This window comes from Pezoporus wallicus, unplaced genomic scaffold (assembly GCF_028554395.1).
Source record: "Pezoporus wallicus isolate ANWC-B61680 ecotype Strahan unplaced genomic scaffold, APGP_CSIRO_Pwel_v1 contig_6484, whole genome shotgun sequence".
Taxonomy (NCBI): Eukaryota; Metazoa; Chordata; class Aves; order Psittaciformes; family Psittacidae; genus Pezoporus; species Pezoporus wallicus.
In genome coordinates, this window is record NW_026638903.1 from 2,397,062 (window position 1) to 2,422,999 (window position 25,938).

General features: G+C 39.1%; 1 protein-coding gene across 1 annotated transcript in view; it reads left to right on the plus strand.

Annotated features, from left to right (window-relative positions):
• Window positions 1-25,938, plus strand: part of NME7 (NME/NM23 family member 7) — a 91,761-nt gene that overhangs the window by 16,593 nt on the left and 49,230 nt on the right. Inside the window, exons 2-7 of the mRNA XM_057413107.1 lie at window positions 1,170-1,277; window positions 4,281-4,447; window positions 9,234-9,344; window positions 13,069-13,119; window positions 15,512-15,719; window positions 18,952-19,057. Of these exons, the coding sequence (XP_057269090.1) occupies window positions 1,170-1,277; window positions 4,281-4,447; window positions 9,234-9,344; window positions 13,069-13,119; window positions 15,512-15,719; window positions 18,952-19,057 (751 nt within the window). The remainder of the gene's footprint in view (window positions 1-1,169; window positions 1,278-4,280; window positions 4,448-9,233; window positions 9,345-13,068; window positions 13,120-15,511; window positions 15,720-18,951; window positions 19,058-25,938) is intronic.

Consider the following 25,938-nt stretch of genomic DNA (forward strand, 5'->3'; position numbering starts at 1 on the left):
CTCGCCGTTTTGTTTTGTTTGTTTTGGTTTGTTTTTTTTTGTTTTTGTTTTGTTTTTAATGTCTGTATCTCTGTAGGCTTGTACTCACTAGGAAAATGATTATTCTTTTCCTGCTGATGTTCCAGAATACTCATGGAAGCCTGTGGAAATTCTTTCTGTCCTGTTGCTTATTGAGCAGTCTTTGAAACAGCTGAAATGCTGCTGTTCTCTAAAATCTGGAGTACTAAAAAGACCTACATTGCTTTAACTTGAACTCCAAGTTGTGTCTAAATATTTAAGATATATAAAAGAGCACAGATACGTCTAAGAAGTGGAAGCCTGTGGCAGGACTGTGCTTACCCTCAGGACTAGAATGAGATTTAGGGGAGGTGTAGAAAATAAAAATTTAGAATTCCATCTAGCAGCTGTAAAATAACTGATGTTGCGGTATTGATAGCTAACAAACATATGCCACTAAGAGGTGTTAGAACTGCAGGTCCACATGCATTACATCGCCTTTGTGCTTACATTGCTGCAAACAGTTGTCCTCTGAAGGATGAGCTATGCATGTAGCTACAGTTTTAGGATTACTGCGGTCTACCTTTCTTGTCACACTCCTTAGGGGCAGAAACTGAGTTGTAAATGAGATTGGGCTATTTATGCTGTATGTGAAGTAGTCAATCAAACTAATGTTGTCCTTAACTTTAATATATTTATCTCATCATTAACAGCTGTTCAGATATAATTGCTCAGGAAGAGGAAGGTGTTTTATTGTAGAATGAATAGAAAATATCTTAAGATTCTGTATTTCATTTGTGAGCAAACACATTATTTCTAAGAAATTAAAGTAAATCAAATACTTCACAAAGTGAAGAAGTCTAACAACAACTCCTACAACGGTCCATCTTTCGTGTCTGATAAAATCAGGGTAAGTTTTGAGATTGCCGGGCAAACTGCCATGCTGTTCCATCATACTTAAAACATGATAGCTGAAAGTGAAAATATGTCACCAGATGTGGTAAGCAGAAAATGATACGCAGAGTGTGCAAATGCATTTCAAGTGGGTTTTTTTTTCCCCTTTTTTTACTTTTCTGATGACAAATGCAAGGAAGTTTTCTGTTGGTGTGTTTTTACATATAAAACATGTATGCTTTCTGTAACAGCCTTTTTCTCCCCTTTTCTATTTCCAGAGTCAAGATGACAGGTTTGCTTTCACTGCTGAATGGTATGACCCAAATGCTTCACTCTTTCGGCGTTATGAACTTCTGTATTATCCAAAAGACGGATCAGTTGAAATGGTGAGAATAAAAGAAGAAAAGTATCTATTATCATAATGATTATATCCAATTAAGCAGTTTACAAAGTGGGAAGCTACTGCCTATACCTATTGATGGAAAATGTAAGGAAAATGTAACTTAAGGAAAAAATGGTAAAAAAATGTAATTTATCAAGTATCTTGCTCTGTTTCTAAAACTAAAAGAAAAGCAAAAATACAAGTTCACAGCATGTGAAGCATGTGGAATAGCTTCCGTGTTTATAATTTTTTTTCTTAAAGCTTGCTTTCACTTGGAGAAATTCATCTTCACAAATCTTTTCTTATTCAATCTCTGCTTGGGTTTCAGAATTGAAGCTCAGCAACACTGACCTGCTGCTTGAGAAACTTAATTTGAAGCTGATTCCAAATAGGGGCATAAGCTTCAGCAGAAATTCCAGAATTCTCTGAAGAGTAAACTATAAAAGTATTTTCAGAGTAGAGAATTGATAAATTGCTCTTAATTTGTTTTGAATGAAAGGAAGCATGTTTCAGACAGTGGGATCTAAATTTTTCCATCAGTGGTGCTTGCAGAGATCTTTCTAACTTGTGGTTCGTACAACTAATCCCCACTGTTTATTGATACCATGTTAAAACAAGCATTTTGCAGCAATAGGCATGTATAAAAATATACATATATTACATTTATATATATATTTAAATGTAAGAGGTAATGTAAAGATAATCCTAGTAAGCCAACCAATGCTTTGTGCTTCCTTTTAGGAATGAATGGTTTGGACTATCTTTTCCAATTTCTAATGAAGATCTAGGGGCCTCAGAATAGCCTAGACTTGGATATTCATACTTAGTAATTTTACAATAAAATTTTTAGTTTTCCTGCTATAAATCTCAAATGCAGAAATAAGAAACCTAGTGGAATCTGCCTGTTCTTACCCAAACTACTACTCACTGAAACCATGGTACCCGCATGTGTGGAGGTGATGCTCTTTGCATTTTTTACTGATAGTCTCTTTAAAGAAACTGTCATGATGTTGTCCCTTTTAAGTTAGTTCTTTGTATGATATCTGTGTGTGCACAGTTGTCAAAAGGTGAGGATTTTTAGTTTTTATTTCCCAGAGACAGTTTAGTTAATCAGTCAGGAGCCATAATCATCTTCCTACACGACCATGTGTAGGCTGGCAAAATTGTTGTTCATTTCACCTAGACGTCTCAAACCCAAGAGCTTTCAAGGTGTTCTTAAGCTTCTTAATGCATTCAGCATCAAATACCTATGGCTTAGCAGACTTTTGCATTTTGCTAGTGTGCTCTTAGGTTACGGTAGTATAGTGTGTGCGTATGAGTAGTATGTGGTATGAGTGTATATGGACTGCATGTGATCAGGATGTGAGTTAGAAAAGCAAAAATGCATGTAATACCTCTATAGAAAGAATGTCTCAAAATCACTTTTGCCATGAATTTGTGGACAGATATTATATTAAGAATTCTTTCTGGACTTTTTTTTTTTTTTTAATTTCTGCAGAATTTAGCGATTCTCTGTTACTGCCTAATTCTTCTGTATCTTTTGGTATCTTGCTGAGGAGATGACAGCCCACTCTTACCTCTAACGTATCTGAGGATAAGGGAGGTAATGGATATGAGCCAGCTTTTCCCTGCTTATGAGAAAGATGTTTCATCCCCTTCCCCATCTCCTGGATAATAGCTCTCCTTTATCACACACCTCAGCTGAGGGTGGAGCAGAGCTATTTAAAGCTTGTGTTGTGTGAAGTCCTCAGCTTTCCTTTTCTTTCTTAGTCCTTCATGTCTTGGTTCCTGTGAAGAAAAAGGACAGTGGGAATAATGAAGCAAGTTTCTAGCTTGCTTTGCAGCTGAATGAGGGCAATATAGGTTTTTGCACATGACAGCAAGCAGCTCTTATGATCAAACAGGATCTCATGACAAAGAGATGCCCCATTTTCTGAAGTTTCCGTTGTTAATAACTCTCACGGGGAATTTTTACAGCCTGGACAGGTTTTATTTCTGCAGGAGATTTCCTAAAAAGAGAGCAGAAATTTTTAGAAAGGACAGATTCTTAGTAGAGAACTCTTTTGTTTTGCATGGTTTACTTCAACAAGTACATGGGCAGGAGGGACACAGTCTGTTTGTATGTAACGAGTATGTAATTTTACTCTTAATTTTTTTTTTCCCTCCAAAATTTGTGGGAATCATATTCTTCCTTTTAATGCTATTCTAGTCTGTATACCATTACAGTGGAGCACAGTACGTGTATGTAATTCAAGACAAAGAAGGGTAAGTCTGGCCTGAGGAGGACGAAACTCTTCCTTTGATAAGATTCTGCTTCCTTAGGATACAGAAGGCATCTGTAATACCCACATACAGTGAAGAAACTGTTCAGCAGGTTGCCTTTTGTGCTTTGGCAGCCCACCCAGAAAACTACACATTAATATCTTGGATCTTGCTTGGAATGATGATATATAGCTGAATTGTCTTGACAGGCTTTTGAGCTTGCAGCTTTAGGCAGTGAGAATGTCTCAACCTAATGTTGCAGTCACCCATCCGTCCCTAATTCTGAGTCTTGTGCAGTCAAATAAAGCATGTCATCATTGGAATGATTCCCTGGAGACCTGCCACAGTGCAAATCTTCATCGATCCCGGTGTGAGCCATTGGTCTGTGAAACAGCAGAGATCTGGTAGGGGGAACTCTCAGTGAGACTGGGCAGAGGTATCCACTAGGCACCTGAACCATTTATCACAGCTTGAATTAGCACAAACAAATGATGAAATGAAAAATGCAAAGATAGCTGTCATCCTGAGAGTATTTAAATGCAATAAATTTGTGATTGTGGTTTAGTCCTCTAAGCTTTCCTGGTGCACCTCTAAGTCCAAAGGGTCAGGAATTAAATCAGTTTAGTGATCAGATTCAATTCCACAGTACTGTGGAAATTTTTGAAGGTAGACTAAAAATTATGTTGAGTTTGCCCATAGCTTTGATCTCTTGATATGGTAGATTTTAATGTTCTTTTCTCTGCAGTATGATGTGAAGAATCATCGCACCTTCCTGAAGCGCACCAAGTATGAGAGCCTACACCTTGAGGATTTATTTGTGGGCAACAAAATCACTGTTTTTTCCCGTCATCTAAACTTAGTGGACTATGGGGATCAATATACAGCCCGCAAACTGGGGAGCCGTAAAGAGAAGTAAGAATGCATGTTTTTTTAAATGGTCCTTTGTAGTTTGGCTTTCAAAGTAGTTGTTCTTTGATGGAAATGAGACAAGTATTCTGTACTATGGGAGAGAAGGAGACAGCTACAAGTTTACATGCAGTTTGAAATGATCTGGCATACTGATAGCTGGAGTGAAGTGGACTGGCCTGGGCTTGTGGGCAAACCCATGACTACCATTGTTAGCTGAAAGATCTTCAAGGTCAGCTTCTCCATGGTGTCAGCTGCTGCCTCCTCAAGGTCTTTTGGGAGAGAAGAGGGGAGGAGGAAAACAGGGGGTCCTCTGCCTTTTTACTTCCCGGGGCAGGCAACAGTAGAATTCTTGTGATTTGGAGATTCTTTTGGGGTAGAATTTGGTAGTCCTGATTGCTGGCCTTGAAAGGGCTGTATCTTGCAGAGCTAGCACCTGTCTGTCTGGAATCTGTGCAGAAGCCTAGTGCCTTATCAGTCCGTTCTACTCTGTATTAGTAGTAGTAAGTGAAAACAGTGGTAACAGAAGAGAGGCCCATTCCCATTCTCCGTTGCTTTTTCCCCACTATGGAGAATTTTTTCTGAGAAATTTTTCAGCATCTCCTAAACCCCATGTGTGTGATTTACAAGGAATTTAAATGTGGTTTGAGTGCAATGCAAGTAATAGCTGAATTTGCAAATTAATAAATTACCATAATTTGCTCTAGCTTTTTTTTTAAAAAGAGCACAGAGTGTTTTCTTAGGTATCACATTCCAGTGAGCCCTGCTCGCCTGCTTTCTTGCTCCCTCCCACTAACTGGCCTTATTTTGAACTCTTTCTGGAGAATTGTACATAACCAGAAACATAGGAAGAGTTGCAAGTTTTAACACACATATTTGCTTAACCTGGCAAAAAACATTACCATGGAAATGACTGCCATAATATCTTTCCAGAAAGAGTTCTCCTGGTACTTTTTCTCCAAGCTGGGGTTGGGCATGGTGGAAGAGTCATAAAGGAGGAGGAGAACTCCAGAGGGTGTCTTCTGTAAATGTGGCTACTCTCTCTCTTCCTCAGTGAAGCCTGTCTTATCTATGGTTTTTATATCAATGTCACTTTTTATAGTTGTGTATTTCCTGCTCTGCCTAAACTAGCATAAGCCCTGGTGCTGATGCAGTTATACCAAGAAAAGGCAGCTTGTGATAAAGTGACATTTTCTTCTTCTTGTAAGGGAAGTTGCTGTCTATACAGCAACACTATAGTTGTCAGTGAAGTGGTCCTGGGAGGGAGTGGGTTTTTGTACTGCTTTACAAAAGGAAGGGAGAGAATTTATGACATGTCAGCTGTTTGGAAAACATTTTGGGAATGTCAGCCGAAAGATAACATAGATATGCAAGTGGTGTTACATATTCAGAATAGCCCAAAGGAACATAGTGAAAGGTGTCTTAAGCAGGCAAGGGATTCTCAAAATCCAGTTTCTTCACAGAAGCTTTCACTGGGTAAACAGGGTCATATTAAAAGAGTCCTTGGGCAAAAGAGTTGCATATGAGGTATTTGCCCTTTTGACCTGTTCCCAGCAGGTTTTACAGCAATTATTAGTTAAACAGATATAGTAAAATTTCTGCAATACTTGATAATTCCTAAAATTATCTGTAGTTGGAGTTCTATTAATAATTTTAAGGATGTTGTACAAGGCAGAATGTTTTCCTGCCTTTTTCTTGCCTTTGTGTTGTACAGGACTATCAGCAGTTTAGTCTGGGTTTGGAAATACTTTCTTTAGTTGCTGAATTTCTATGCAGGCAGGCTCAGCAAAGGCTTTGAGGGAAACTGAGGAGTATATATAAAAAATCTTGAATGGCTTGAATTAGGGACCTTTGGTTCCAATTTTTAAATACAGCCATATTTGATCATTTGCCTTCCTTGCTTCCCTCCCTGTGTATCATAAGGAAACTCTCACAAACAGTAGCTAAAATGGTGGTTAAGTAAGCCTGTGCTTATTTACAGCGTATCACACAAGGAATCACTGGTGTGGGACAGGAATTTCTGTTTCTGTAGTATTTCTTTGTGATCCTGGGTGGGTGTAAGTTGAGGTAAACATTTGTCTGACTAGTGTGTCCTGTCTAAGTAGACTGGAGTCAGTTAATATCACTGGTTTTAAAAATGATGTTAGAAAACTTATGTATCAACCAAAAATATTTGAATTCTTTTTTGATTGGGATATGTTATTCTTAGGCTTCTTGTCATTGACATAATCAGCGTTTCTTCCCCTACAAGACATAAGCTACTGTATATGCAATAGTCCTATTATTAGGAATAAGTAGATCTCAAAAGCATAGCCGCAGCATGTTTTGTGCATTGTTCCTTTGATCTTCTGTTGTTTCAGTATTCATTGCGGTACAGTCATACAGTTCCTCTGAAAATCTAAGTAAATGAGCTTAATTCTCATTCTTTGTCCTTTGTTCCTAGACGTAAAATTATTTCAAACTGTACTTTGCAGACTGCATCATATTAAACCACAAGAAACGTATTCCTCATTAGAACTAAAAATAGGGCACATGAATCAAAATCCAATCTCAGATACAGTCTTTAGCATGCTGAATTATACCTTTTTTTACCTTGCATACCTCTGAGAAGCTCACACTGAAATGTTAAAGTTTATATATCAGTGTTAGAAAAAAGGTGTCACAGGAGTTGCTCATTGCAGTTTGCCTTAATGACTTGTAAGTAAATTGCTTCATAATGCAATATTTTATTACATATTGGTAGGAATTAATTTTACTAGAAAGCTTGGAATAGAAAAGTAAGGGACAATTTATTTCTAGCATTAGCAGTCTGTCTCAAATAGCCTGTGTAATAACGCAGATTCAGAAAAGTATTCCTCAAGGAAATGTGAATGGCAGTAGAGACCTTCAATCATTTACTCCTTCATGGTAAACAACAGAGTTGAGAACCTCTTATGCCAGGATGCAGGTCATGCATCATGTGAACAGGTGTCATCAGTCAAGTTCACAGCTGCTCCTGCGCCTTCATGCGTGTGGCACACCCTGTTGTATGATAAATACCACAAAGTGAAGTGGAGCTGTGAAATCCTTGGGAAAGAGATGAACAGGCTATGGGCCATAGGCTGCATGAAGTATGCTGGCAAACTGTGTTGAATGTTGGCCAGAGGTCAGACTTTCCTGATCTGAACATGGAGCTAAACTGACTTTAGTTTGCGCTGCGATGGACTGAGGCATAGGCTTGGTTGACTACTGTCATGCAGTTTATCCTTAGTCCGTCAGTCTTTTGACGTCGTATTTCCCAATGGATCTGGGCCCAAGCTGGTCCATGTATGTAAGTTTCCTGGTGCTTGAGGAAATCTGTTTCTGAGCTCTGAAGGTCATCTATGTCTCCCCCTTAGTTTCACATGAAATGTTGCATATGTTCAAATCTTTCTTATTACATTCCCTGGTCCTAACACCTCCCATATTTTAGATTTATCTGTTCCCAAAGTATCTGTCAATCTGGGGTCACTGTTCAAGGTAAATGTTGTGGAAGTTTGTCTATTTCCTACAACCTAAGCATAAATGCACTGGCTAGAATATATTACTGCTAACCTAAAGGCAGCTTTCCATTTCTATGCTGGTATATGAAATGAGAAATTTGCAATTATTTTGCCTTTCATCTAGGGAAATACTGCAGTGAGAAATTCCATCTTGGACAGCCTTCATTATTTGTAACAGTGTTAAAGATGGACAAAACTATTTAGGATTCTTGGAGACGTAGAGTTTCTGAGATACAGGATTGAACTAAATCTGTTGATTTGTAAGCTGAGCACATTTGAAGCTGACTCACCATAATATGAATGCAAATAGAAGATGCCATTTAACAGACCTTCTTTTTGTGCTTGTTATTTTTGATTAATAATACGCTTAATGCTGATGGTGTACTTGGTGCTGTTCAGAGTGCGCTAATAAAACAGTCCTGGCCTTGGGGATGTATAGTATAAAAAGATAATTACCAAGAAGACAGGATGTACTTGGAAACAAAGATGTGGGGGAGAGTGTAGAAATTTTTTGATTTGTCTCCCTTAGAATATAGCTGTCAGTCAGTATAAGAGACGTAATACCTCCTCTGCCAGTCTTTTATTGTGTCTATTAACAGCGTCAGCTATTTGGCATTCAAATTATATACCATTAGGTGTTTGTAATGTATGAAGAACAATAAGACCTTCTTTTGACTGAGGCCTCCAAATATTTTAAAAGGAGTAATAAAACGATCATTTCACTGTGATTTTTTTTTTTTATTGTATTATGTTTTTTTTAAAGAGATGCAGGTTTAAGTAGTATTTTTAAATACGGAAATTTAACAGCTTCATTTTTATGTAGATAATGATTAAAATTAGGGGAAAAGGGAACTGAGCAAGTATAGGGAGACATTAACGAAACAGTTGTGTCTAACCCAGAGCCATGGCTGAGGAGCTGCAGGGATATACACTAGCTAAAGAAGAAGTGGTCAGATTGTATGCTCTGAGAGGGAAGGGAGAAGTCAGTAAATAAAGACTGCTGGAACTCTGTGGGCTGAGTTGGGTTAGAAAGCTGAGGAAATTGTAATGTGCAAAGCTCCTTCTTATCAGAATAATGTCTTGTGCAGGCATTCAAGGACAGTGTGGAAATTGATGAGACGCTGGGACTGGATGTTTGACTGTGGCAGAATTTCTGCCTTTGATGTGATGTTTTTTTTGTCTGAATGCAAACTCAACGTGCACACCAAATGCTCTAAGGAAAGTAACGTTGGCTGTGTCGCTCTACTTTTGTTTTTTTTTTTTCCTCCCAGAACGCTGGCTTTGATTAAACCTGATGCAGTGCCCAAGATTGGAGAATTAATTGATATCATTATTAATGAAGGATTTACAATAACTAAAGCCAAAATGATGGTGCTTTCAAGGTAAGGATTTTTTTAAGGTTAGCTCTGTTGTATCTAAATGTGGTTTTTTGCAGATAAGAATATACTTTGAAGCTATCCTCTGTTGTTCTGCACATCAAATCCATTCCAGTGGATAACAGAGGGGGGACTCATTGGTTTCATAATCATGTAGGTTTCTGAAAGCATGTAGAGAATTAAGCTAAGAGATAAAAAGTTCTGTGCAAATGAGCCTAGTGTCATTAAATGTATAATGTCTCTGTATGGATCCAAGGTGACTACCATAGTTTTAGCAATACAGCAGTGTTTACTGACATGTCTGTATGTTCTTACCTCATAGCTTCCTGATACTAACCATACTGCTGATTTTACTTGGGTTGACTTTAAAATGCCATTGATTTGTTTGCTCTCAGTTTATCCGTTAACTTGTGTTCTCAGACCCACACTTACTTGTTTGGTATTTTTTTTATCACTGGAAGTCTAAGGCAAAGAAAGTGATCTTCTGATGGCTCTGCAGGGGTAGACAGATTTTGCATCTTCCTAATCCCCCTTAACCTTCACTGTTCTTCCCTTATCAAATTGAGCCATGAGTTTTAAAAAAAGGCATGCTGGGGAAGAAAGAAAACATTTAATTTACCCTAGTCAACTTCCCTAAAGTTACTGCATCATTTCTTCATTGCTGGTTTGCCAAACGTGTTCGTATACCACTTGTCTATGAAAAGAAAACCTATCTGTTCTACATAATACCATGGTCATGTCTTCTTATGGTTTGTGTGAGGTCAGGAACAATTTTCTCCTACCTCAAAACCTTTTTGGCTTTCAGAAGTGCTGATAAAACAACTGTGACTTCCACCTCTTGTCTCTGCATTCATCTGCTGCGGTGCTGGATGATACTGGTCCCAGATCCTCCCTGAAAGAACTCCAGTCATTGAGGTCAATCAGGTTTCTAATGCTGATTTGCAATTGATAATGTCTTTCAAGCCAGCGTTTTTGGCTTGCTGCCTTTGCAGTCTGAGAGATTTGATCCTGCAGTGTTGTGTTGGGTGGTTCTGTATTTCAGTGTCTGTCTGAGAACTTGAAGAACTGTCGAGCCAGGCCATGTGCTTTAGAGTTGACTCACTGAAGAGACAACTTTGAGATTTGAACTTCTATTGCCTTATTAGTATATAAAAATTTCTGCTTCTCTTATATAATTGAAAGCAATTATTAAAAAGCACAAGATTGGGTTATACTTTAAAAAATAATAAAGTCTTGAATATTTGTGGTTTCTCTGCTTACTGTGTACTCTGTTTCTTGGCACTGTGCCATTTTAAAATGATAGAGCAATGGCTTTGCCAAAATCTTCAACCTTTAGGTCTCTGCGGGCATGCTTGTTCAAACCAGTGTCATCATCTACTGCTTTCTTTAAATGGGTTATTACTTACATTTGTTTTTCAATCACTGTTAAGTAGATTCATGCCTACTGTTAAGTAGATTTGTGCGTTCTGTCAAAAATTGTAGCCAGGATATGAAAGTGAGGGCAGGCACCTACTTTGATACATCAGCTTTCTAGTCTCTTCATGTAATCATACATCAGTTCAGTCTACTATTCCCAGATGAATGCTGTTTTCTGTTCTTTAAAAGCAGAGAACTTACAAGAGAGATAAAATTTAAAAGGACCTAAGTTATACAGCACAACTGCAATTTTATATTTATTGCAATAGGAATTCTTAACTGAGTAGTAGAGCTCAATTTGTTTCAGAAATAGATCCCTCAAATATTTCTTCACATTCAGAAATGATGATACATAATCAGTTTGCATAGCTTTCTCATATTTGCTATGCAAAATCATTTGGTGGATTAGTTTCAGAAGCGGGTTTTCTGATGAAATAGTGAATTGTAAGCAAAAACTTCAGGCTATTTGCAGAGTATAGGTTTGAAGCTTGAGATTGCAGGAGTTTCTGTGACTAGCATAATTTTTAAATCATGTTTCTGCCTTAGTTATGAAATGAAAGGAAAGCATATTAGCTGTATGGCCAGTGAAAATCTTTTGAATTTTGAATGGCTCATACACTGAACTAAAAGCAACAAACCAGGAATTATTCATTTCCAGTGATCAGGTGGTCATTTTGATAAAAAAGCTGGAGAAAACGGTGACTGTTCAAATATTTGTCAAGGTTAGGAAAATTAAATTCTCCTTAAGTTTTTCTTAAGGTTATTTATTTCCTCTGGCAATATTTGGCTTAAGTCTGGACTGCAAATGGGAGAGAGATGTGAAAAGTTCCATAGCAGCTGACAGAACTGTGCCTTTGTTCATACCTGGAATCTGTTATCTAAAAAACCTTCAGGTAACTTCTTTCAGCCAAGACAGCTGCTCAAAGTCAGCAAAATCAGGGAGACAAAAAAAAAAATCACAAGATTGTTTCTGCAGGTGAGAACAGTTTTCCAAGCGGGAGTCTTTTACTCTTCCTGCAGCTCTGCTTTAATTGTGAACTTTATATCCAGAATAGGAGTGAGTAGTTTTGCTTCCTTTCACCTGTCAATTGTCCTGAAGAGCTTGTTGTTTTCCACAAAGTCCAGATTCAGAAAGTGGTACACACCAGGTTTAGGAAGTCAAGAGCAAGCCTGCGCTTCTGACCTGGAATTTTGAAGCTGCGAAATAGCATCTTTAGACTTGAAAAAGTCCACAGATTTTTCTAGCGGTTACCATGCAGAAAAAGCAGTGCCGTAAACAAGGGTTAAGTATGAGAGGCAGCTGGAGAAGAAGCAGGGAAGAGAGTAGGCTGGCTAGCTGCAGGGGTGGTGGGGTGAAATGGTGTGCCCACCTGTGGATGGATCTTGAGTGTGTGTCGTGGTCCCTGAAACTTGTGTAGTTGGGTAGCTGAGCCCAGTTCTGCTAGCAGCGTGGCTGTGGCAATGCAGAACTTGGAGAGGGCCACTACCCTGTCTGAAAAGGTATCTTTTTGCTTCCAGTACCTGAGTAAAGGTTAAGTAACAGCTGTGGTACAGACTTATGCCTGGTGGCCTTTATTTGCCTGGCAGTGTAAGGAGCCCCCTCATTACAGAAACCCCACTGCTTTGGGAGAAAGCTCTGTGTAGTAACTGCTGTGTTCCCTGAGGGAAAGTGCAAGACCAAATTGAGTTTTCAAGTGGAAAAGTGTGGGAGAAAACAAGTTTTAATCTGAAGAGCATTGTGCTGCTGATGTGACTTGTAACATTAGAGGATTTTGAATAGAAACCAGCTTATGCAATATTTTGTTATGCACCAGAATAATCAAACACTAGCCTTGATAAGGAAATAAGTTCCAGTGAAGCAGCTAAATTCTTTTTTTATGCTTTAAAAACCAAACTTCAGTATCCAACGTACACACTCAAACTGAGATGAAAGATGAAAACGACGTCAGTGAATGGTTTGGCAAGGTGACTCCACTGCATTTATTTCTCAAACTGAGAATGTGGGGACTATCAGTGACCTTGAAAGTCCATGCTATGGGCTTCAGTAATTACTTCCTTCCCAGAGCAGGAGCATAAGGAGGTGGCAGCTACAAGCTATACCTGTAGTGACACAAAATATGATAGAAAATTAAATGTAATTTCTGTTATTGAGCATGAACATTCCAGAAGCTGTCCAGCTTGGGAAGACATTACCTGTGGAAACATGTTGATGAATGATAGTTTGTGGTTTTCAGGGAGGTTTATATATATATACATATATAGGTATATGTGTGTGCGTGTGTATATATCTGTATATGTCTTTTTACTCTTTCAGAAAAGAAGCAGCTGATTTCTACGTAGACCATCAATCAAAACCTTTTTATAAGTAGGTATATCAATTTCAGCTTGACATGCAGTAAGCTTGTTTAATGAATGCACAAGCTTCATTTATCGTATTTGGTACTGCAGGACCACGGGAAAATCAGAACTTGTCTTAGTCGAGTGGAGCCCTTTGCAGAGCATGCACCCTGTTTGTCTTCCTCCAGGAACAGATCCTTACTTCAGCTATTCAGGGTTTTAACTCACACTCTTTACAGCCTGATAGTATCAGGGCAATGTCTTTGGTCTCTTAGAAGTGAAAATGCTTCTACCAAGGCAAAACTTCAAAGCCAAGGGAAGGAGCATCTTCAGGATCAGGGTGGAGCTTGCAGATAATGATAATTAGGGGGAACACTTAGCTGTGAGAATTGATTTGATAGCAAGTACCCCAAATTGTAAGTAACTGAAAGGATAGTGCACGGGGTAGTTGTTTAGAGTACTGCTACCCTTGGACGAAACGTCGAACTTCCATGGTGTTAGACTGCTCCACCTAACATGAAAAACCTAGTCTTGTCGTAACTGACCAGACTGATACCAGAGGTTGTGTCATTTCTGCTTTGCCTAAAGGTACCAACAAACAACTTTCCTTTCCTCCCTCTGGATTTGGCAGTCTGCCTCTTCTAGGAAAAGGGTACAGCTCTGCCTTGTGTTTTTCAGCCATGCTGGAACCTGGGTTTGCACTCAGTTGGTCAAAAGACCTGGTTTCAGTACTGTCATGAAGTTTCTGAGTATTAGTATCTGCCAGCTGCTCTCCTGCAACAGCAACTGATTATTGTGGGTCCAAACTCAAGCTCTTCACAAAGACATGGTCCCAGGCTACATCTGACCATGCTGGAGATCAGAGGAGGATTTAGGATTGCCTTTTCTTTGCTGAATAAGCCTGCTTGAATATGTTGGTAAATAAGCAGGAACTTTACCTGTAGTGTTATTTCACAGATGTCTATCTATGCTAATGGTAATTATCTGAGAAACTGTAGCCTTTGTCCTGTGATGTGCTGGTCTCCCATGCTACAGTCCCGTTGGCTACGTCTTCTGTGTAGGATTTTTCTCTAAATTAGAAACAAATAGTTATAAAGCATTACAGATCAAACAGGGCAAGAATCTTCAAGGCAGTGAAATGTAAAAACTCTGACTCAATTATATTTAGCGTTGTATTACTTGTCTTTAAATTCAGATTTGGTTTGCAAGTTCACTAGTCAATGTTAGTCTAGTGAATTCTACTTGTTTGGAAAATAATGTCGTATTAAAGAATTTAATTTTTAAAAATTATTTTATATTTGGGATCAGTCTGAACCGTAAGCAGTGTTATAGAAGTTGCTTTTTTCTTGGGTGTGTGTATGTGTAAGCCATTTAACCATATTCTAAACAAGCAGTCTCTGATCAATAGAACCTGAGTCCCAACAGCTTATCCCTGTGTAGTTTCTTTATTTTTATGTAACTTCTCATAGTTCTAATATCATTCCTCTAGCAAAAAAATAATAGATTTCTCTTTTCTTCTTCCCCATGGATCATTGCATAAATGATCATTAGGAAGAAGATGAAGAAGCATACACATCCACAATTACAATTGTGCGAAGCTCTTTTTATGAGAAAGTAGTACAAAAAGCATTGAGCCAACTTTCTTCTTTGTTGGTTCTGTCCAGACACAGTGAAAAGGCAGTCTTGTTGTTATGCAAGTTTTGTAAAGATACGGAATTATAGTTACAGTGGGGCTTTTTAATAGGGTGTTTGGGTTTCCAATTTTGTGTGACTGTTTTCTTTGTCAGATAGTCAGGACAGAAGACTGGCTGCTCCTGACAATCTCTTCTCCTTACTCAGATTCAGCCCATTAAAGTCACTTGACTTCTGCGTATGTCAGGATGTGATAACTGCAGTTAAGACCCCTCTTCCCCACAAACTTTCCAAATCTTGCTTCTCCCTTCTCTCCCCCTTTGGATTTTGGCTGGGCAAAATCTATGGGAGAGATCCCTGAGGCAGTGAGCACTCCATCCTCGCAGCAGTGTTGAAGTTGTGCGAGTGGGGAGCACACAGGTCGTGTAAGAATCCTTCTGTCCTGCTGTGCAGAAGAGACATGCTTAGGAATTGCTCCTGCCAAGCAAATGGTTAGCAGGGGCTCTTTCTAGTACCAATCTTTTAAAAATTCTTTTGAAATCGAACATGGCATACAGTAGCTTGAGTGAGTTTGTATTATCTGATTCTTTTTCTACAACCATAATAAGAAGGGAGCATCTTCCCATCACATAGTCCAATTTCCTGTCTCAAAGCAGAGCCAACTTTGAAGTTAGATCAAGTTGCTCAGGGCCTTGCCGAGTTGAGTTCTGAGCGTCTCCACTGGATCATATGTTCTTGTTGGTTTTATTTCGTAGCATAGATCACCATGTACTGTTTCCATTTTACAGTGAGCTTCTCCAGTTCATAACGAGTGGTCCCATTGTTGCTATGGAAATCTTAGGTGATGATGCAGTTTGTAAATGGAAAACATTACTGGGGCCAGCAAACTCTGCAGCGGCACAGACTGATACACCAGAGAGCATTAGAGGGAACTTTGGACATACTGGCCTAAGAAATGCAGCTCATGGCCCAGATTCAGTTGCTTCAGCTGCTCAAGTAAGTTTTTGACTGTTGACTGACGTTTACTTTTACTTTATCTGGTTAACAGCTGGGTCAGGAATTCCTCTTTTTTTTTTCCCCACTTGAGTTTAGAACTAGTTTAGATATTCTTCATGGATCCTTTTTAGAGTGGAAAAATAAACTGAAAAGAAAAATCTTGTTTATCTCTTTCACAAAGGGGAACCTTGGGCACTTTGATCGGGAGAGCATGCCTGGTAATTTTTAATGTCTTCTGTACATCACAGACATTGAGCTAATTGCATAGCCTGTATTATCTACCTATAGCCTACCAATGTTGATCACAAAAACAAAGGGATTAAACAAAATTGTTTGTGCCATCCTGTGTGTTGCAGTTACCTGTTCTCCTCCATAGTCTTCAGTAGACCTCTGCTGTTATTACTCAGAATGAATAATTATGAAAACAGGCCACTTCATAGTGCTTTGTGTTTTGAAAGGTAGTACAGTGGGCTTGGCTTTGAGGAGATCAGTTCTATTTTGCTTTGTTTTCAAGTGTGTGTTTCCTTAGTGGTAAGAAAAAGCCCTGGGACAGGGCGGTAGATACTATGAGCATTTCTACAGAATTGAGGTGACTATCTGTGTGCTCTGTTGTGGGGTAGATATGCTGGTTTTGGGGTAGATATGCTGGTAAACGTTGGCAAGAATGAAGTTTGCCTCATGACTGATTGATATTGCGCTGTGGTATCTTAGCTCTAGACCAGTGGTGAGAAGATGTCAGTTGTTGTTTCCTTGATCCCAGTCTTTCTTCTGTTAAAATTGGAGCAGCGGCAGTAGCATAACTGGAAAGAAATCTGCCGTGGAATACCTAATAAGCTGCCAGTTACTATATACTAGAAAGTATACACAGAGATTATATCCCGGTGGTGAGGGAAGAATTGGTTAACTTCTATGTGCCATAGCAAAACATGGGGTATTTTCTGCTGGTCAAGCACTCATCTCGTGTATCTGTGCCGTGCTTGGGCTGCTGGATCCTCTCCATGTGCCTCTGGTTTTGACAAGAAATCATATGCTGCACCTGAAATACCATTTTTGCTGGCAGACTTGATGAAGATGGTACAGAGTCAGAAGAAGTTTGGATGAAATTGATCCTTTCTGTTGAAGGAAAATTATAGTCAGAAAAGTCTTTGTAGTTTTGGTTAAATAACTAGATGTCTTCATATATAAGGGTGAAAGTTTTTCGTTATTCCTGTGTGCTGTTGTGACAGCTCTGCCAGCTTTTGAACTGACAATGTGTCTGTTAGCATAAAATTTTGATTAGAAGCATAAGTGCTTTGGCTTAAGTTTGTTGGTTTTGCATTTCGTCATTTTTTAAATGCTGTTTGAAGGCCCCCTTCACGTGCAGCAATTTATGACTGTGGGATTATTTTGCCAAACTTTTGCAGGTGTGTGCATCTTTGTGGTGTTACTGATACCAGCCTTCAATAGATCAACAAAAATTGTGCCCCTTGTGCCTATTTTAATTTAGTGGGCCCAGTATTCTATGGATGCATAGCAGTTGCCATGGAAACTAGTTGGCTGCACCTTGACAGAGCTTTGCTGGAAGAAATATAAGATACAGGGACCTAAACAAACTCTTCTGAAGGAAAAATGGTATCAGCCACACCTAATGAATGTGTTGTGAATTGTGGAAGCCTGCATTGTTCTTTTTGTGGCTAAATGACATGTGAAAACGTGCCTTTGATATATTCTAATCTGGTGACTCTCAGCAGGCCAAATTTTGGAGTTTTTTTACATAAAGAGTAAAGGGAAAGGAAAAGAATTTTCTTTTTAAGGCTCCACTTCCTTATAGTTTGTCATTTCATCATCTTAGTGCTTCATCATTGTTCAGGTATTTTCCTTTGATTATCCTTTTAATGGATAAAACAAAGCTTTAAATATTGTAAATATTTTGCTGCCTTTTCCTGGGTCCTTCTTTTAAAATAAACATTAGTTAACAGAGTGGGACAAAGTCTTTGAAACATGCAGCATTTTATCAGCAGAAGAATGTAGGAAATGAACCCTTTTGTCTCAGATGTGCCCAATTAAAATGTGGATTATTTGCTAGGAGAAAAATTTTTTTTTCCCTTCTATTGAAAGATGAATTCGTTTGAATTACATAATTCTTTCCAAGTAAGGATTACAGGAATTTTCAGAGTGTCATGAGCTAAAGACTGGCAGATATCTAAGTCTATTCCGTGTGATCTGAGCTAGTAGATGAAATGAGACTATTTCAGGAAATGGCCTTTAACACTGCTAGTGTTACACAGGAAAAAAAAATCAAATAGATTTGGTAATAGTATTTCCAGGATATTATTATTTCCCTTAAATAGAAATTTATCAATCAACTCTTACTGAATTTGACCAATAGGTGTGAAATGGAATCTGCATTCTGAGCATTTAACTAATGGCAGATTGTGTAACATATGTGAATAAATGGTATGGAAAACCTGTGAAGCTGGCAGTAAACAGTGAAAAAATATCACTGAGGAAAGAAACCTGGCTGTCAAGCTCACCCCAGTATGGTCTAAGACCCAAGCTGTATGATATCTGAATAGTAATGGTGGGGAGAAAGGAAGTGATTGGAGGCAAGGAGGTTCATCCCAAAATCAGAGCAATTGAGTTCATCAGCTCAAATTCAGTAAGATTAAAAAAAATAAAATAAAGAAAGATACTGTCACTAAGGCAAGAGTCAATAATTCTAGTGTTTAAGACAAAATGAAAGAAATAAATAAATGGGATAGAGGTCAGCTTTGTATATGGAAAGAAAACATACTGAACAATGTGTGGTACTTGCATACTTGCTCTTATAATGGAAAAGATGATGTGAAAAGACGGAAGATAAAATATACATATGTGGGAGTAGATTTGGGAAAGATACTGGGGAAGGAGAGAGAGAATTTAGAAAACTGGGAACACCTTTCCCAAATGATTGTGGCTGTGGCAGCAGTGCTTTGGATGTTCTGAATGGAAATGGGTGGTGTTACAGGAGGGGAAAGAACGACATTGCAAGAAGAATTCTAATCATGTTTTTATGATTGTAGCTGTGGTGCCAGAGAGGGAAAGATATGTTTGAGAGAATATTATAGGGAAAAAGTATTTGTAGCACAAAAAAACCCTGTAATTGTGGTTTATCTTCTGTAACTGTGGATACTTCAGATATTGTTACTTATGATAAAGGCTGATGTATGCAGCTAGATCACTCTAAAATGTATTCAATTGCAATTCTTTTCAGGAGCTGGAATTGTTCTTTCCCTCCAGTGGAGGTCGTGGACCAGTCAACAGTGCAAAATTCACAAACTGTACTTGTTGCATTATTAAGCCTCATGCAGTTAGTGAAGGTAAGCAATGAAAATAGAGGAGGGGAAAGCAATCTGTGCTTCATTGTATCCATGATAATTCCTGCACCTTTTTTTGGGAGAATGAGACTGCAAAAGCACATGGTATATTTCATAGTACATACAAAAGCATGTGGATATATACCTTTAATATTTCTGCAATTCAGTTCCATGAAGAGTGGGTCACATGCTTTCCATGTGGATACTTGTTAATTTTAGAATAAGAAGGGTGAGGTGATACAAAAGGGGGATAAAAGTATACATGAGATTTGGTGAACCTTAATGTGACAGCTTACCATGTCCGTGCTCCTTTCTACCCAACACACTCCTCTGCTGGAGGTTAGCATCCTCAAGGCAGTCTGAAAGCAGAACACCTGGCCATATTGCAGGGCCTTCCACTCAGGCAGTAATACATTACATTGAAACGACTTACAAAGGGAGATTTTTACTGGTATGAATCTCATTCTGCTGAAAGTAGTGAGAATGGAAAAGTAGAAAAGGCTTGTTTATTCTGTAAAACTGAGTCAGAGACCTAAAGCATTTGTTGGCCTCCACGATGCTTTATGTGCTGGCAAATGCTCTGTGAGCTCACCATAGGAGTATCAGAAATGTTTAGTGCCCAGCTTTTACCGTACAAAAACAATCACACTTTGTGTCCTGTACTCAGGTGCAGGAGCATGTATGTGTAGGAGCAGTGAGTACAGTAAAATATTTTGGCTTTGGTACTGCAGGAACATTTTTGAGTGTAGAATAAATGTTGCCATGTGAGAACACTGAGATTTTTCTTAGTAAGATACAGAGCACACTGCAACATTTTAATCACTTCTCTGCTGATAGCTAACATGGAAACAGCAGAAGTGGCCATAGCAGTTTCCAGGCCTTTCACACCTCAAGTGGGATGTCTGGAAAGCTTGCTGAAAAAAACATGCTTTCATGAGAAAGAGTCTCATGCTCACTGCTGATAATATGTCTGTTATCTGTTTGAGGCCTTGCATGATTATCTGCTACTGGTAAATCTTTCATGCAGCAAAGAGGGAGTGATGTTTCTTTTACAAAAATATGGGCAGCAGCTAGGACTAAGATTTCACCTGTGTTTGCAGAGGACAAACCTTTTCTTGGAAAAATTGTTACAGTCCTTAATTTGACTGTGAAAATAACAAAGTGGATGTCTTGGGCTCTGCTTTGTTAAGATATAATTTCTATTGGGTATCAGGCCTCAGACGCGTATCTTATTGAGCTTAGGTTGTCTCTTCCCACTTTGAATCTTAATTTATTTATGTAGTTTTCATAGTGGCCTGTCTGTTACTTTCTTTCTGTTTTCTTGAACTTCTCAGAATTTTCCTGAATCACCAAAGGACAGTCTCTGGTTCCATTTGCATGCCTCTCTGGGAGTGTGAGTGTCTGGAGGAGGGGGGATTGGTGAGAGAGAAAGAGGTGTGGGTACAGAAAACCACTGTACACCCAACTTTGCAATGTGAGTGCTAGAAAAACTGGACTAAAGTTGAGATCAATAACCACTATATAGTCCTCACTATATAGTCCTTCTCCTCACACCAGAGGGCTGGAAAGGCAGACCCAAGCTGCCAAACAGCAATTAAAATTTGAAAGGTGAAGTGTACCTTGTATGAGCATTCTCCATCCATACAGCTTTTACCTTGTATGAGCATTCTTCATCCATACAGCTTTTACCTTGTATGAGTGTTCTCCATCCATACAGCTTTTACCTTGTGAGAGCTTCCTCCATCCATACAGCTTTGATTACTACTTTCAACAGAATGGAAAAGTAAAACCTGAATATTCTAAATTAGCAAAGCGTTTTATCAATTTGCTGTGGTTTAACCCCTGCTGGCAACTAGGCATCACACAGCTGCTCACTCACTTCCCCACCAATGGGATGGGGGAGGGATTCAGAAGGGTAAAAGTGAGAAAACTTGTGGTTTGAGATAGAGGCATTTTAATAGGTAAAACAAAAGCTGCATGTATGAGCAAAACAAGGAATTAATTCACCACGTCTCATGGCAGGTTGGTGTTGAGCCATTTCCAGAAAAGCAGAGCTGCATCATATGTAATGGTGACTTGGGAAGACAAACACCATCACTCTGAACATCCCCATATTCTTTCTTCTTCCCCCAGCTTTACATGCTGAGCATGATGCCATACGGTCTGGAATACCCCTGTGGTCAGTTGGGTTCACCTGTCCTGTCTGTGTCCCCTCCCAGCTCCTTGTGCGCCACCAGCCACTTGTTGGTAGGGTGAGAGGCAGAAAAAGCCTTGGCTCTGTGTTAAGTACTGCTCAGCAGTAACTAAAACATTCCTGAATAATCAACACTGTTTTCAGCACAAAATGAAAACACAGCCCCATACTAGATACTATGAAGAAAATTAACTCTACCCCAGCCAAAACCATTGCGTAGTTTTAAATTAATATCAAGATTGATGGCATTCAGAGACTGGTTATGCTTTTACCTCAGTAAGCTCTCTTGTTCCTGTCTGTCTTCTCCAATGTTACTTTGAATGCTTCAAAAGCCAGAGGTACTGCAACTCTTAAAGAGGTTATGAGTCTGAGGTCTTGTAAAACTTTCTAGAAGTGTGGCTTCTGACAGGGAGCTGGGCTTAGGAAAAGGACGAGTCTGCAGTTTGACAGGAGGTGAATCTGCCACAAAGGCTGCAGGAACTCTCCAACATCAGCCCAGTGGGCCAGGAGTGTCACAAGGGAGAGGATTTGGCTTTCTTTGCCTGTCCTCTTCTGTTTTCCTTAATCTTTCTCATGTTCTACTTCAGCCTATTTTTGTAACGACAAAAATTTCACTGGGTGGCATCTCTTTTGTATGCTTGGTCTTCTTATAAAGTGCTTTGCATCATCACAGTTGAAAGAACCATGCACAACCGGGAGCTGTGCACTAGCTTTGCAACAGTTGTTTTGAAGTCTTAATTCTGAAATTACTCCTATGATTGAATTGCCTGTTTTAAAATTGAAGGAACATGGCCTTTGCTTGCTGAAGATTGTAAAGCTTTTAAAGTTTTGAACATGCTTTTTGGCAATGGCAGGTTGTCTCTATGGAAATGCCACCATTCCTCCATCCCTGTGCAGGTTACTTTGGAGTCCGGGACTGGTATGCTGAAACTGGGGGGACCGAACAATCTGGGGTGGTGGTGAGGGTGGTGCGGGGCTTGCTCATCTTGTCTCCATTTTAAGGGCTGTTAGCAACCAGTGATACTCCAGACATTCTGATTATATCAGCAACATCTCCTTTATCTCAGTTGAAGTAGGTGCTATAGCAACTAGTGAGTTGACCTTTTGGCAGAGTTGCATGTAGGAGGCTGTGTACATGGTCTTAAAAATAAGCAACTTGCTTACCCCCAGCAACAGTGCTTCTAGCTGTGGTTGTCCACCCTGTTTCTGGTGGGGAGACTGTATGTGGAAACAGCATCTGCAGAGGAAAGGAAATCCTGTGTGGCCATCAGTGTGAAAAGGTGGTTTGGCAAAGGCGTGGAGTAGAATTTATGTGGGTCAAAGCAGCAGAGCCTATTATGCATTGCAGATTTGATTTGTACTCCATAAATTTTCAATATCGAGTATCTAAAAATAAACCTCTTTGCCATTTCCAGTGTACTGCTGAGGCTTTGAACTTGATTAACTAATTACCATGAATATAATCTTCTTATTACACATTTACAATTATGTGAAGTTTCACTTGTGTACACTTATGTACACTTGTAAAGAGCTTTAGTCTTTATTTCTGCAGAAGCATTTGACCAAATTCATAATCTGAATTTTCCTTTCTGGTCTTTTTTTTTCCCCAGTGTTTCTTTTTCCGTCAGAGTCCATTGCATAACTGATTCTTAGAAGGAAAAATCTTCTATTTTTCTGTCCTGGAAGATGGTTGCTTTAACCATAGCCATAAGCTAGGAGGCTTTTCAGAAAGTTTACCTTGCTGTCAAGAGGCTGGATCTAATCTCTAGTTTACGCCGGTTAATTCTCACGGAGAGTGCTTTCTTAGAAACTGACTTTGATGACCATGGAGGGTTTATAGGGTTCCTATTCAGTGACAAAGCAGTGGAAAATCACTGCTGGTTTTATCTCTGGCCTTGCTGACCCACTCCTGACAGGCATACAGGAACATCTGTCACTAGGCTGCTGTAGATGTGCAGACTGACCACCTGCAGCAGGGACTAGTGTAGCGCTCTAGGGTACTGAAAGTGTCTGCCAGGCTGCAGAGGCACCCTGGAGCCTGATAAAGAGTGTCGGGGGAGTTACGTGAGGTTTCAATTCAGCTGTCAAAGGTGCTGGTAATGCTGAAGGGGTGGTGTCTCTGGTCCTTCACGATGTGTATTTATAAATGCCTCTTAAAAAAGTAAGGCAATAGCTATTTTGTCAGTCTGATGTTAGCATAATGTTTTCTGTGGAGGATCAGAGGTGGGAAAACAGCTGGGAAGGCCTTTGAAGGCTTTGTAGCCTGACACTCCAGATTAGACATCTTTAGCTCATTCTCCAGCAGCTCCTCCCAGTTGAGATGAAGCACTTCTGTGACTGACTGAGAAGTTGGCAGCAGTGAGGTGGTTGTATTTTAATTCTGAAGAAGGTTTGCACGAGCAGTCCAATTCCTCTTTACTGGGAGCTGGAAGAATGCAAAAGGAACTCCACGCAGAATTGTACTGACCAGGGGTGCTATGGGGAGCCACAATGTGGTTTGACCCTTCTAGAACCTGCCACACTTTTCAGTGTTTTTCAGCCTACTTCTTCTCTTCTCCTGAGACTAGTTTTCAGTCAAGGAGTATGGTAACTAGTAAGCATAGCTCTAGGGTTATATGGCTTAATTGTGTAATAATTTGAAAGTTTTAGTGTGGATCTGTGATCTGTAATCCTTGCTTCTTGTGCTTGAAGCTTCTAATAATTCAGATACAAGACCACTGTTGTGAAAACTTAGACATTCTTTTTTTCTTTTTTGTAATTGCCCTCATATTGTTAGATCTGGAGGTATTAGCAAAGGTGCTCAGAAGCCAAAATTGTAAATGCACCAAAATGGATGAACTTCAATTTAATGCCCTGAGGACAGTTATGACTCAACTGTTTTGTTGGCAGAAATAGCACCTTGTAGATCATGGGGCAGAATTAACTTTAATGTATTTACATTTAACAGTTTAGTCATGTTTGCTGTAGGAATTAGAATTTGGTATTTCATGCCTGGTTTAAAGTTTCTTTGATGTGGCCTTTACTTAATTCCTTTGAAAAATGTGCAGGAAAAATTTATGAAAACAGTTACGATAGGAGTATAAATGCTGAGGTCAGAAGTGTATTATATTTTGCATTTTGTAAAAAGGTTACAGCACAGAGTTCCAAAGGTGAAATCCTGTTCTCCATTTCTGCACTCCCAAGCTGAAACATGGGTTCTCCTAGTGTCAGGGTTTTGCAAGAGAAATTTGAGGATAGAACTGTGCCATAAACTTGGAAGCAAAAATGCTAGTCAGGAATTCATTGGACCTGATGCCAATAAAAATGTCTGCCTGTTGATAAGGAAGCCTCTATGGTCTTCAGAGCTCTTAGGTGTCTGGCAACACAGACAGGTTTATTCTTCTGTGTGTTAAGCTTGAGATTTTGTTCTAACCTTTTTGGTAAATTATACCCTTGTTCCTCTTATGTAATTAAAAAAAATAAATAATTACTGTGCTGTCTTTCATAGTATTCTTCAATTAGAATTTAAGTTTCATAGAAAACAGAGCAGGAGTGGGCTCTTTCTAAGTGGAAAAGGGATTCTGTGGAAATATGGTTTTAGACCTGTTCTGAGTAGATAATGTCACAGAGCTCTCCTATCTTAACATAGTGGACATCTTTAGAAAGTCATAAGTCTTTATATTTATTCACAAAATGCTGCATGAGAAGTAACCATAAGAATCATATTTCCTTATTTGCTTTAGAAAAAAAATTGAGAGAGTAATTCCTTGCTCCAAAGACAAACCTAACTTGGACAAAAAAGATACCAAGGACAGTAGCTCAGTCTCAAGCAGGTACAGACAGAGGTTTACTTATGAAGCATCTCAAGTGAAGTCACTTTATAAGAGAGGGTGGGGAAAGAAGTATTTTAGAGAGTGGGAATCCAGCTTTGTGGTAGATTCTGTGTCTGGCTGCAAACAGCTGAAGAACTGTTTCTGACATGCAATATACTTCTTGCTCTTTGAAAGAGAGAAGAACACTTCCACACCACTGAGAAAATGCTCAGTTCACCTCTGTATTATGCTTAGTTAAATGTGTGTGGTTAGGAAATTAAATAAGCTGGAAGGAAAAAGAAGATGGGATAGAAGAGGTGGAAATTGTCATTATTTTCATGACTAGGTATCTATCTATATTTTTTTATCCAGATGTATTCATTAGATAAGATTTATAAAAATTGTAAACGACTCTGGAAATTGTTTCTTCCCACCCCCTGTGTTTTTAGACATAGGTTTGAGTAACTCATGATTTTTATTTTCAGGACACTTAGAAGTAGAACAGAGTTTTCAGAAAGCTGTTTTCTCATGCATGACTTAAAAAAAGGGGGATGCAATTTTCTCATAAGTAATATGAAATTATATCTTCTGTTTGTGATAAGTATGCATAATAGAAAGGTGAAGTGCAGATGCTCTGGACTTCTCGGTGTAGGCAGAACCTTTCTTGTCTACAAGGTTGAGTGCAGGGTTCATCTGTGATGGCCTTGTAGAAGACGAGTAGAAGTCTAAAATAGATAACTATTTGAAGATAGAACATGGAAATGAAAAAAAGGTGGGATGAAGGCAATCCTTGTAGATACTTCAATGAAGTACAGTGGATCGTGCAAGATCTGACCTCTGGATATTCCCGCAAGCAGTGTGGCTGTCTTAGAACTGCAGTCATGTGAAACTTACCTAGT